The 14,284-nt window shown below is 40.6% G+C and overlaps 1 protein-coding gene and 1 long non-coding RNA gene across 2 annotated transcripts in view; both read right to left on the reverse strand.

Annotated features, from left to right (window-relative positions):
* Positions 1-1,695: 1,695 nt before the first annotated feature.
* On the reverse strand, positions 1,696-5,618 carry cckb (cholecystokinin b). Its single transcript, XM_056398647.1, has 4 exons — positions 5,463-5,618; positions 4,640-4,760; positions 4,371-4,526; positions 1,696-2,143 (listed from the first exon to the last, which is right to left on the reverse strand). The coding sequence occupies exons 2-4, from the start codon at positions 4,758-4,760 to the stop codon at positions 2,007-2,009; spliced, it is 414 nt and encodes a 137-aa protein (XP_056254622.1). The 5' UTR covers positions 5,463-5,618; the 3' UTR covers positions 1,696-2,006.
* Positions 5,619-7,740: 2,122 nt separating this feature from the next.
* LOC130184038 (uncharacterized) overlaps positions 7,741-14,284 on the reverse strand; it is a 30,282-nt gene continuing 23,738 nt past the window's right edge. Inside the window, exons 2-3 of the long non-coding RNA XR_008829915.1 lie at positions 9,063-9,171; positions 7,741-7,878 (exon numbers count right to left, since the gene is read on the reverse strand). This is a non-coding gene — a long non-coding RNA (uncharacterized LOC130184038). The remainder of the gene's footprint in view (positions 7,879-9,062; positions 9,172-14,284) is intronic.

A 14,284-nucleotide genomic window follows, 5' to 3' on the forward strand; every position in this document is an offset into this window, starting at 1 on the left:
CCTCCTACAGGTTCACCTGAGCACGCGCTCGTAACTGGCTGACTTTGGTCGGCGACGCTGCTTTTCGAATAGAAAATGTCCAGCGAGCTCTAACAACATCATCAATACAATATCATTGAATTTCTTCTTCTCTCTTCGCCCAAAAAAAAAAAGTTTAATCACAAATTTTCTCATAACACACATTTCTTCATAACACCTAAATATGCTGGGCTTTCTAGAGACTGTTGTCGTCTCTGTGGCGGCGCCAAAAGCGATTATTAGGAATCATTTTGAGCCTTCTTTAATAATTCAGTCGATATCTTTTTTCTTCAAACTGGTTCAGTGTGTAGGACAAACTTTAGAGCTCGTAATGATCTCGCAGATGAGAGGAGAAAATATTTTTTTCCGACACTTTCCAGCCCGCTCCCTGAATGATGCATTCACTGACTTTCATCTCCTCTGTGCGGCTGCACGCTAACCCTTTTTCTTAGCATCAGATATTTTTCCCTTTACATTCATCAAACTCTGAAAAATCCACCACAGACCAGAAATGTTTTCTCATGTGGAAGAGTTTGCTCTCTCCGTTTTGCATCAGGTAAAGACTCTGACCTTTGAAAATTGAAAATCTCTCTCTCTCTCTGAAAATCATTGGTTTGAAATCATTAAACATTTAATGTATTACAAGTAACACTGACTATAAAAGAAATCCACCTGGCAGAGGATAATAAGTGAATGACAGCTCCCATGGGTGACTCTTTACTCAGGGATCTGCAGACAGACTGAAGTAAAAAGCACATATTTGTCGTTGCAATATATAATTATTTTTTTCTTTTTCAAACAAAACTTCAACAGAAACATCAACACTGAGTCTTTTTGTTTGTCTATCTTTAGCCTGTGTTCAACTTTAAGTATTTACTGCAACTCTCCAGAGGGAAATAGTCCAGAAGTGGCTTCTAAATATTCAGACATACCAAACATCAAGGGGTGAAAGAGCAGTTTCCTTCCTAAAGCGATTAATTATCTAACAATTTAAATTTTAGGGAGAGAAGTGTCAAATCTTTAGGATAAAAAAAGCTGAGAATCTTTGTTATATATAGTTGTTTTGTACCACAATAACACTTCATAACACCAAACACCAGTTCTAAAAATTGTTTGTTGTTTAATGAATTAATTCTGTCCAAAAGGATAAAAATAAATCCTTCATCCTCTGAGACATTTTATATGAACCAAAATTGAGGGAGTTAAATGTGACGTATGACGCATGAGTTTCATTTACTTTATTGTACGTAAAGACTGTGTCACAAATGAAATGGGAAGGATTTTTTCAATCCAAGAGAAAATTATAAGACACTTGTTTTGGAACATAATAAAATATAACTCTTGATTAAATCAGGAACAAATGTGAAGCAAATTAAGGATTTAGTGAAGTGCTCAAGGATCATTTTATATCCTTCTTTATTCAGAAGGCCTTTGCCATCATACGCTCACCGAAATGACTTACAGAAGCAGCATGTGTAATGAGTATTAGTACCTGTTCGTGCTGTCATCTCTACCCTGCTATATGAAGGATCATGATGCATCACACTAATGCGTGTTTGCGCTAGAAATGAGGTGCCATGGATAATCCACACTTTACTGTATGAATGCACCTAATGAATGTTAATGAATCTAATTTAAGCAGCATGCATCATATTTTAATAATTCATATGCAGAGAGTGATATTTTCAATCTTTATTCAGTCCAGTTAGTCTCTACAGACCCTGACACCATCCCAGTCCTTACCACCAAAAAAATGATAAAGAAAACCAGAGAAAAAACCAGAAACAAACAAACCTTGGACAGTGAGAGCTTTTCTGCAAAATTTGGCATATGTATATTGCATTATTACAGTTTTACAAACAAATGTACAACAAATACATCATAAATAGACTCTTATTGTGAGACAGTGAGGAGCCAGCTTGCATGGTTTTTTTTCTTCTTTTTCTCGTGTGCCTGTACGAAGGGGGTATGAGCCGTGACCCCGCTTTTTACGAGGAGTACTCGTATTCCTCTGCGCTGCGGCGGCCGAAGTCCATCCAGCCCAAGTAGTCCCTGTCTGCTATCCGGTGGTTGGCGCTCAGTCCGCTGCCTCTGCTGTTCGCTGTGGAGTTTCTGCGCACAGAGCCTGGGGAGGATGAGGAGGGATGGAGGTAGACAGAAAAAGAGTGGGCGGAGGGGGAAGGAAATTAGTATTCTTCAGAGAAAGGAGGGCAAGAGAGAGAGAGAGAGGCTGAAAACTTTCCTGAATTGTGGTCCCACTTTTGGGTCGTTTCTGCACAGAGACAGCTGGAGAAAACTAGTTCACACTCTGATTTTGGAAACAAGATGCAACCAAATGTGGTGCCAACTGCCTCAGATTCCTGAGTACTGACAGAACTGAGTGGATTCATTTACACTTCTTAATGACTAAAGCATCATTGCTCCATTGCAAATATTAAATCAGCTGTAATGTGTCAGTTTGGACACAAACGATGCGCTCACAAACTCAGCAGCTGATTGTCTTCCTGCACTGAAATGGAGTTTCAGTGACTGATGCTTTTAATATCAAAACATTTTCCACCACTTTTGCAACTTTCAGAAGTAACTTTTAGAAGTTTGTTCACTTCACTACCAAATTATACTTTTCACATTTTAGTGTTGATGCCTCCCAGAGGAAAAACTGCTGGCTGTATTAGAAAGTTTACTCTCCGCAGCTGATGACGGATGATGTTTCCTGTGATGATTTTGTGAATTTCTGCAGTTTAGATTTGATTTTGTGATTTTTATTTTTGCCGTGAAGCTGGTTTGTTTTGTGACACTTTAATTGCCCCCCTAATGGATCTGCCCTCTCTTTCTCGTTATCTGTCTCCCTCTCACTCACTTACATACATCCCCCACACAGACACACACAGAAACACACACACACCACAACAAAGAGGATGGTCCAACAGCTGGACTCTAGGCTGACAACATACTATTACCCTCTGTTTCTTTGTGTCCACGCCTCTATATGTCTGTATGCATGCACAAATGTGTGTTGATTCTGCTGAAATGATCAATGTACTGTAATTTTACCACACACATGCACGCACACGCACACACACACACTCACTCTGACCTCCAGTCGTGTTAAACGTCTTTGATTCTCTGATTTATTAATTTTTTATTCCAAGTGAAGAGAAGCAGGATTGCTGCTATCTGTTTGGTTATAAATTGTACGCTTACAGAGATGCTGTTTTCACTCCACCCACAGCCTCCTACGCAACACACACACACACACACGCACACATAAACACAGTGTTTCAGTTCCCTGGTGTGCTGAGAAGATTGGCTGCAGAAGGCTCGACAACGACACCTCCTACACTGAAACATGCAAGTGAACAGCTAGACCCCCCCCCCCCCCCCCCCCCCCCACACACACACACACACACACACACACTTTTCTTAAGGGATTACACATTCATTTCAGCGTGACCTTTGACACTTTGCTCTCTGAACAGTTTCTGTTTTGTATTTTTCTGCTTCCTAAAGCCTGAAACACATCAGCTCTACATCTTGAATAAGTAAAAACATTTTTGATACATATTTGTGTGTGGATGTGTCAAGAAATAATCTCACCTACTTTCCCAGCCTGCTGGCAGTGAATGAATCCTGATAATGACTCAATCAAATTTGTAAATCGCTCACTTAAGACGCAGAAAACTTTTCAGCCTGTTCAAATTTTTCTGCATGTGGACACACAAGGAGTCACTTTCAGCAGCGGGAAGCCAAGCAGAAAATGCTTGTCCCGACAGTGTGTGCGTGTGTGTGTGTGTTGTATAGCTAATGCCCAGATATTCTCCTCGTCCTATCACATGGCCAGAGAGATCAGAGCACTGAACATGAGCAGCTCTGGCAGGGTTGAGGTTTTGTTTCCTCGGTGTCAAAGAGAGAGAGAGAGAAAAAAAAAAAAGGAGATTCAAGCGACTGGGGAGAAAAAAGTGAAATAAGATGGCATGAGGAGAATGGCCGGAAGGCTGCGAACACTAATACACGCTCTTTCAAACCACAAAAGCTTTTCAGAGCCACTAATTCATTTTACAAAGCTGCCTGTGCACTGATTCCAGTCATTAGCTGGACCGAGGGGAGGAGGAGAGTGGCAGGGAAAAGCACTTGTCTCTGTAAAATGAATCTTTGTTGTAAATATTGTTGCTTATGAAGATGTTGTCTTTATATACTCACACACTCATCCCCTTCAAGAGTTTGCAGGCACAGCAAGGATGACCCCCTAATACAGGCAAACTAAAACAGATCCACAGAAACACTACCACCCCACACACACACACACACACACACACACACACACACACACACACACGCATACACACACACACCTTTCCTGGAGGAGATGAGTCTTGCCAGCAGCTCACTGAGGTTGGCCCGGGAGTCTGCATCATCCTCAGCCAGAGGGAGAGCTTTCAGCTGGCTGGCAGAGCGGCTGTGTCGGAGCTGGGGTTCTCCCAAGGTGTGGATGTCAGCATCAAGGAGAGCTACTCAACACACACACACACACACACACACACACACGAGAACAGGTGTCAGCTATGAAAACTCACAGTGATATTAATGCACCTGTTTGCTACAGGCTTGTTTTTGCCTGTACCTTCAGAGGGAGCGGAGACGGAGCGCTGGCCCTCGTCCAGGGGCTGAGAGGAGAAGGGGAGCCCCAAACAGCTCGTACACAGGACTGCCAGCACGACACACACACAGAGCCCTGCAGTCATCTGAAACACACACAGCGAGAAAAGAGAGGCAGGGAAAGTTTAACAAGAAGGAATTTGAGACCCAGTCCAGTCTGAGTTTACAGCAGGCAGTTCTCCCGTCTCCTGACTCAATCGTCGTCTTCCACACTGAGAAACTACAACTGAGAGCATCTGCCAGACAACTGCTCCCTCACAGTTAATAATCACTGACTGCACTGAAAAGGCACATGAATCAGAACAGCGTATTCACACTGTCATCCAAGGGGCACAGCACGCGAACACATCAACGTTGTCACTGTAGCTGCTGGATCTTCACAACCTGAGCAGAATTTTCAGCAGGTCACATTGACCTTATTGGCAATGCAGAAAGAATTTCTCATTTCCTTTTTGCTCATCTGTGGAAATAAACTCATGAAATAGAAGGAAAGAAAGTAAAGCAAGTAAATTATTTTTAATCTGAAACTAATTTATCAATAAACAAACCAAATGTGATTTATTCACATGAATCTTCATTTTACATGTTTAAAAAAAATCATGAAAAAATGGAAACAAAATGAGAACGTTTTTTCATTGATCTCAAAACACTGATCATATTTGCATCAATTGTCCTTTTCATTTAAATTCCACGAAGAAGAAAACATTTTTTCACCATAAGAATCATCTTAATAAAATGCAAAAATCTCTCCTTGATCAAATAATAAAAAGAAAAAGTGGTTGTCTTACCTTGAGAAAAGAGGTTCAGCGTGTTAGAGGAGTGTGTGAGAGTGAGGAGAGCACTTCTCTGCTGACTGGGAAGGATGTCCCTTTTATACTCCCCGCGCTCTGTGTGTGTGTGCGTACGTGCGTACATGTGCGTGTGTTGCCTCAGTGTACATCCTGTGTATTCCTCGGTGTGTTTGAGAGACTAATGTGAGTGTATTTGTTACTACCTCGACAATTCAACAGTGTGCTTCAGTTTTATTGTGTTTACTCATCATAAAAATCAACATCAGTGGCTCCCTGCTTGACGTGCATTAACTACGTTTTGTGTGTGTGACAGAGCGTGTCTCATGTCTCTATGTGCTGTATATAACATCTAAGCAAAGGGAACAAAAGTATAACTTGAATATATTGATGAGTATTTTATTTTTGCTGGAAATAAGTGCACTCTAATCAGTATCCTTGTAGAATAATCTCGCTCCTAACTTGAGCTGCTGTTATGAGGAGGATGTACAGGATGCGTGTGTGTGTGTGCGTGTGATGGGGAGGGTGGCAGTGCGGTCAGGCATGCGTGGGTGTATGTATTTCTTACACACCCACACATGGATTAAATGTCAGCGGATGTTCACACTTAAAAAGTGGGCAGAAGCAGAGAGGAGAATTTTGAAGTGAGACATCTCCACCATCTTCCTCCTGTCTCTCACCCCCCCCCCCCAACCACGCAGGATTAACCCGGCTCATCGATCACACAGGTCTAGCAAATCGGTCATCCTGGGTCAATAGCCATCGATAAGCTGTTGTGAGTTAATGTCTTTTATTAATGAGGCCGACAGCCTTTTGTTGCATGAACGGGATCAGGGTCTTCATCACGGTGCCGGAGCTGTTTTTTTTATCCGCTGAGATAATGAGGACAAGAAAATGTAGCTTCAGCTGTTAACTAAAGGCAACGTCCACAGGGGAGTCACAGAGAGGAAATACAGACATCCTCTTACTGCTGTAGTCTAAGCAGGCGAGATGAATGAGTGACAGGGCTGACGGTGTGAAGATGCACTTGTGGCCCAGTCATTACAAACTCTGTGCAGCCAAAACTTGATCACACCCCCAGAACTTTATTTTAAATTCTAGTGGAGAAACCAACTGTCAGACTGAATTAATTTGCGATGAATAATGAATAAGACTGAATATTTTTATTGAATGGACTGATTAATCTATTGTATACAAAAATGTAATATATGACATATATGTTCCTATATCAAGATTAATGTTGCCATATATGTCACCTACAAGGGGATATGTTATTATTACGTACATATACCCTATATTTACAGTATATATATATATATATATATAAACTGCGCTACGTATTCAGCGCAGATTGGCGGTTACAGTGAGCTGCTATCGGAAAGCGCTGAGACGGGCCCGGGCTAGCTGGTTAGCATGCTAACTTCAGTATAGGAAGAGACGTGACAGAAACAAGAGTTAACATTGGTGTTACTTTCCAACTCTGGAGACAGCTCTTGAAGACTCACTATGAATGTCATACTGCTACTTGGTTTGGCATTAAAAGTTTCCACTCACTGTAGATCGTTGCTGAAGCACAGCGGCACAAATTGTGGTGGACAACAGTTGCCCAGATGCCAGTCTGATTACAGTATGAACACCTCTGTAGTAAAAGGAAGTGACATAAATCTTCTTCCTGAGCTGCTGTTAGAGGAACACAATTGGAGCCCTTGTCACATAACGATATCAGATATCATAACTTAGTCCCAGTGTGTTTGTTTTATGCTTTTTACTGACATTACTGATATCAAAATCCTCAAAATTTAATTCCACCACTTCTGGCCGCCAGTCGCGAAGCTGCCTGCCGAACTTTGAGCCACGAGTCGTGTAGCTGTCACTCCGATACGCCGACGTGTCTCTCTCCATCACGTCACCTCACTCAGACATTTCTTACTTTCACATTCATGGGTTTTGCTTCAGTCTTGCTATCTTTCTCGCTCACTGAAGATGCTGCAACGTTTTCTCCAGGCACCATCAGAAGGCATGAGTGTAGGAGGTGAGGCCACGGCCGTTCAAATTAGAATTAATTAACCATGTGGTGTGGGAGGCGTGCAAGTGCGTAAAATGTGTGCGTTCTTGAGGTTCTGTCCGAGTGTCTACATTTTTGTGATTTCCTCTTAGTGTGTGAGTGTGTGTGTGTGTGTGTGTGTGGTGTGTGTGTGTGTGTGTGTGTGTGTGTGTGTGTGTGAGAGACTTGGATTCAATGCAGCCTGGAGACAACCTGTTGTACGTGATTACTCTCTCACCTCATGGTGTAGGCGAGCAAGAAGTTGTCTCCTGTGAGCTGAGTGTCTATCCGAATGCATCCAAAACACATCTGGAAGATAGGTTGACTTTAAATGCTTGATGAAGAATATAATTGGTATCAGTGGAGCAGGTTCTGTGAAAAAAAAAAGAAAACAGACAGTGAGAGACCACTTGCTGAGGGCATTCGCTACGGCTTTGGTATACAGTTAGTAAACATGCTAAATAATGCATAGATCTATTAATGCATCTGTCTCAGTTGCATTGTCTCACAGTCACACACACAAATACCGATTGACCGGTCTCAGGGGATCATTTTACCCACAAAGCTCGATCCTGGAGCTCCTTCACATTTTTTAGACACCTGATGGTTTTACTTCACAGTATCTTCCTCATGTGAGCCTGTGTTTCAGTTTCAAGCTCAACAACAGGCTCATGTCCTCGCGAACATTACATACTGTACACCCATCTGTTTCTATAGGAGTATCAGTGTGTGTGTGTGTGTGTGTGTGTGTGTGTGTTCAGATAATAAGGATGGTCCACTCATGGTTTTCACATATCAAATAGTCGGTGGAGTCCGACATGAAAATAATGAGAATTTGTAAAAAAAAAAAAAAAAAAAAAAAAAAAAACAGATTGAAGCTATCTTGACAAAACCCTTCATTAATTAATGAAAAACATAACAATATAGATTATATGAGTTCAATAAAAAATAAATTTTATGAGCTGAGAAAATAATGCTGGAAATTCTTTATGCTACAGCTATGGAAAAGTATTTGTTTATTTGCATAATTAGCATGTCGCGGTAATAAATTAACAAAACAAACAAAGTGTTGTGTTGTAATAAATTATGATGAAAAACAAGTTGAATCAAAAGTATAATTATTAGTGTTTGGCAGACAATATGAAACAAAACAGACAAGAATCAATGACAAACAAAGCAATGAAAAAACTGGTACATAACAAGGTAACAACCTAACCTGGGACATTAAAGAAACTTCAGAAAAGATGATAATAAATTAAACGTCTTATTTCATATGTATGATAATACTCTGAGGTGCCTCCACCTTCATTAAAGTCCTTATACACCCCCACAGGTGTTTTCACTTATGCGTGATTAGTGATGTGAGTGAGGCCAGTTTGACTGACGTTTCCCTCACGCTACTGTTAGTTTACCTGTAGAAACATGGCAAGACGACTTGCACCTTTCATTCTTATTAGTACGATGAGTTTGGCGACCTCACCTAATTTCCAATACAACCACCTGCACTACGTCAGAGTGACTAAACCCCAATAGCTGAGCTGAAACCCAATACTTACATTTCAAAGAGTAATCCCAGGGCTCTCTGTCGGCGTCATTTGCTGCCATGTTGTTTTCTTTACTGGCACGCAATGAATCTTGGGATAGGTTGGGCCATGACAGATCCACCTGTTGGAGCCTTCATGGGTTTACCCGCGTTTAAAACACTGACTGTAAACATAGATGGACGTTGCCTCCGTGACGTCACCCATGGGTTTCTGAAGAGCGGTTTTGAAGCTCAGAGTGGGTCGTTCCCTCGTCGCCATCTTGCCAGTACCAAATTTCGCAAAAATCACTGCTAATCCAAAAATGGGCAAAGAGGAGGGGCGCGTTTCGAGACCATAGACTGTAAATATTGATGGACCATAGATTGTATATAAAAATGGACGTAGTCTCCGTGACGTCAGCCATAGGTTTCTGAAGAGCGGTTTTGCAGCTCAAAGTGGGTCGTTCCCTCGTCGCCATCTTGCTAGTACCTGACTCCGCCGAGCGCCCGGCTACTACAAAAAAGTAGTTGTCACCCGCCTGTCACTTAAAGCGGCACGACCTCAATTCTCCATAACTTTAAGCCTTAATAAAATGTAAACGTGGGTTGTATAAAAATTCGCTCTACCCTTAGAGAGTGGATGGAGAAGGGTATTAGATCATCTGATTGACACCACTTACATTTCTGTACTTTAGATTTAAAGCTACACCAAGCAGCCAGTTAGCTTTGCATAAAAAACTGGATCGGCTAATCACAAGAACATAACTGGACATTTTTTCACATTGGTTTGTTTTATATTGTTTAAATGGATAAACAGATGAGATATAACACGTTGTGAGCTTTATATGTGCTGGTAGGTGGATATTGATCTTAAAACAGACCCAGCAAGCTGTTTCTCCTGCCCTTAAGTTTTTGTGCTAAGCTAACAACCTGCTGGTTGAAACTTCATATTTAACTGTCAGACATGAGAGTGGTATTGAGCTTCTCATCTAACTCTAATAAGCATATTTCAATAAGTGTCAAACTATTGATTCAAGTTAAAATTAAATGAATATGATAATAAAAAGGTAAAAAATGGCAACATTAATATAAGCACAGTTAGGCTGTAAAACAAAATGCACATTGTGTCACATATATCTTCCCATCAGGACCAGCCGCTGTCAGTGACCCTCTCCATGTGAAGCCTTAAAGCTGCCTCCTCATCTCAAGTGCTGAGCTGATTCAACACAATACCACCACTGCAATCACACGCTCCTATATGTATGTGCCAGTAGGTTCACTCTTGTACTGGTTTTTGATGAATGCCAGCATGTGGACGCTGCTGGTGGTTTGTGGAGGTGGTGCAGCAGCAGCAGCAGCACTTGAGCCCCAATGAATTCAGTTTCAAGTGTGATGTGAAAAAAGACACCTGAACCCTCAGCTGCATTCAGACGAGGATGGAGCCCCAGATCCCTTTTACATGCACACAGACACAGGAATAATGCATCAAGAAATATCTGTTACTAGCGTACTGCGTGGCGAGGAATAACACAAGTTGATTACACATTTATGGAGATTTCTCTTCAGGAGCTCTTAATCTTTCTTCTTTTTTCACCTTTCCTCTCATCCTGAAATTACCATGCCTGTAAACAAGTCTGATGTTCATTTCCGTGTTTCAAAATCAATTTTATTTTGTACAAACCGTCTCAAAAAGACTCGCACAGAATGAGGAAAACTTATTAAACCAGAGATTTTATTCATCTCTCAGCTGGATATGTAGAATTCATTTCCACACATGAAACTTTTCCATTTTCTTTTCCAGTCTTCAGGTGATTGCTCCGTGTCGTGTGAATGAATCTCCCAGGAGATCAAGCACCAGTATGGACAGGACAGGAAGACCTATTACACCGTGTGCCTCCCATCAATTGTTCTGACACATGGGTTGATGAGACCGAACTCGCCCCGCCACAGCAATGGGCCCATTATGATGGAGAAGGTAACACGTATTATCATGTGCAAATTGCTCAAATCTTCTTGTTCTCTGGGTTTTCACCGTGTTACTCCTCCCACCTCTTGTGGCAGACAAGATACAAATGCACAAAGTGGAAGCTGTAAATGACGTAACGCAGCAGCAATTTAATTTATATTTGATTCCTGCCACAATCAGGCGTCGATTTGCTGAAAGAAATTAAATTGACCTGAAACAACACAGAGGCCCTTTTTAATGTTCTCTGAGGATGAGCAATATGATGCACGGGAGTGGAGGGGAAAGCAAGAGAGAATGAGACTTGAGTGGTGTGAATGAAGGTAAGGAGGAGAGAATGAAGGATCGCACAGATAAGAGAAGAGAGGATGACTGGAGGGGGGAAGGAGGGAGTGACTGTGTGGTCGGTCTTTGTTATCACTTAGTAATTAACAAGCAAGCCAGAAACGTAAGCTCTGTTGGACTAAAGTCTGTCTGGATGGTCAATAGTATTGATTAGCATTAATGAAAACATTGTTTGTTCCAGAGGGTTCTTGGTTTCCTGAAACTTTTTTAGATTTTTCTACTTTTTCATGTTTTCATCACATGGAGGTTAATTATTTTAACTCAGCAATCTGTAACTGGTCTTCAAGGTTTTGTGCTAATTGTGGCGCTAACACAAATGTCTATAGCTGATACACAGTGCAGTGTCCAATCCACAAACTGGGATTCACTGAAGTCTCGGCACCACACACGCCCCACTTCTTTGCCCATTTTTGGAATAGCCTGGAGCTAGGGGCGGAGTCAGGTGGAGACAAGATGGTGACGGCGGAGCAGCTCACTCTGAGCTTCAAAACCGCTCTTCAGAAACCTATGATGGTTTGATCCTAAATCCTCCTCAAGTTTTCTTCAGTCTTTACACAGCTATTCCTGTCACATTGTTATATAGACATCCCCCTGGCCAACGTAGTCTCTGCGAAGGTGGAAGTTATTCAATCTCATAGCACTCGTGTGAAATTATGAAGGTGGAAAGTGGAGTTTCAGCCAGGAAAGCTAGAAACCCAGTTACAGCCAGAGATCAGCGAGGTGGCAGCTCACCATCACCCCATGTAGGCAGATGGTCTTCTTCGATCTTTGTTTCGAACTGAAACTGAAGTTCTGTTCAAAAGTTTTCATTTTGTAGATAACAACATTCATATTAATGGATTTCTATTATTATATTTTTAACATTTAACTGGTTCAGCAGGATCTCCTGGACAATGTTCTTGGCAAAGGTGCTTAGAAAAGTTAAAACCTTTACATTACAGTGTTATACAGTAATAGCAGTAATAGCAGCTTATCTACTTCCACCTACAACTCACATTAGTCCATATACACACACTCACAGCACTGTGAATGCCGTCCAGGCACAGTGTCTGAAAAGGTGAAAAGCATGGGCAGCAGTGTTCGTGGTTAAAGCTGTAATCATCTGTTCCTCACTCATGAACCCTCTTTCAATGTCACTTACATATTTTACTCCGAACAACTCCATCCAAACATTAGGTGAACTGAGCCTCCTCATACATTTATACATCTAATACAAACTGCTTAGTTGTTTCCTGCTTCCCTCTTGTATGGAAGCATCTCTATTCAATGTGGTTTTCCATTTATTTATTTTCTTATTCAGTGTGTCACGTGTTGTTTATTAGCTGGTTTGGTATCATGATCATATTCCTTAAATATGAGCGGAGGGATAGTTGTTACCATCTCAGACTCACAAAATCTTTAACCTAAAACTAACTAGGATTATGCTTCTACTTAAAATTTTTATGTAAGGTTTTATGAATGTTGTGTTCAATGTCAATGTGTTTTTTCCTTTGTTTAATGTGTCTTTGATGTTTGCTTTGGATGTTTATATTCCTTTTAAAAACACTTTGCAACTTTGAAATGCGTCCAATAATCTGACAGTATGTGATCATGTGACCATTGAGCCTCTGTCATTAGACAGACTGTAGACTGGACTTGGTTTTCTTCCCATGTTCCTTAGTTCTCGGGTTCATGGGGAGTTTTTCCTCGACTTAGAGACCTCGGGCTCAGCACCTGTTGCTGATCTAGATCTGAAACACCTTCAGCTACACAAAGAATCTCCTCTTCATTTGGGCATAAAATAAATAAATAAATGGAAGATATGCCATGTTTGTTGGTTTGCTGTTGGTGAGAATTGTAAGTAGCACCACAGTAATATTAAATTCTTGGTTTAATGTATAAATCAGAGGATAAGCTCTGATGTGTTTGCAACATATAATCTATGAATTATTATCATAATTACTATCATCATAACTGCCATTATAATCTTTCTTTGGAATCCAGGGGCCTAAAATAATAAGAGAGATAATCTCTCACAAAGTTGCATAAACAGTGAAAAAATGGGGATTAAACTTATAATGTTTATAGAAGTTAATGATTTAACAACAATTTTCTTGCACACTTAGAAGAATATTGCTTTATAATTTCATTTTCATTTGTATTTACTTGTATTTCTTTCACTTGTACTTGGTATGTACTGTACTATACTGTGTGTTTGCATGTATTGTTTTGTGTTCTTTCTGCGTATTATCCCTCACATATTACACATTTTGCTGTATTAAGCTAGTAGTGAGGCACAGTCTTAATGCTTCAGTTCAGCTCCCCATACTGTCAAAGGACTATGGTGAGAAAAAGGGAAAATAGTGCTGGGAAAAGCAGGAAGATTACAGCCTCCAGCAGCTTTTAAACACCCATTAACATCAATCACATGAAAAATCGGTTATATTATGCTGCAAAGTGTATGATATGACATCATATGTTGCATGCTTGTATGCGACATTTTGTGTATGTCATACTTATATAAAACCATAACATAAAAAAGGGTTCTTCTATCAGCAGAGTAACGGCACAGTGGAGTTTGTTCTCTCTTGTATTAAAGAGCACCAACACCGATAAAGCTGAGATAGATATATAGAACCACAATTTGACCATCAGGAATTAATCATATGTCTAAGACACTCTAATATATAAAGATAAATATAACCAGCCAAGATTAAACAGCAGGAAGGATTTATTAGAAGGTCAACAAGTATCAGATCTTGACTTGCTTCAAGTCGCACAACAACAATATGAGGATCGGTTTAATGTCATAATTGTTAGAAGTTAGCACTAAAATATACCGACATTTCTGTTCAGAAGTCAAGTTGGTTTTTGTGTTACGTTATGTAATGTTAATGTAATGTTATGCTATATTATGTTATGTTAATGTTATTAATAAACATGCTTCTAGGACCACACTCAGTTCATAT

Source organism: Seriola aureovittata, chromosome 16, assembly GCF_021018895.1.
Source record: "Seriola aureovittata isolate HTS-2021-v1 ecotype China chromosome 16, ASM2101889v1, whole genome shotgun sequence".
NCBI lineage: Eukaryota > Metazoa > Chordata > Actinopteri > Carangiformes > Carangidae > Seriola > Seriola aureovittata.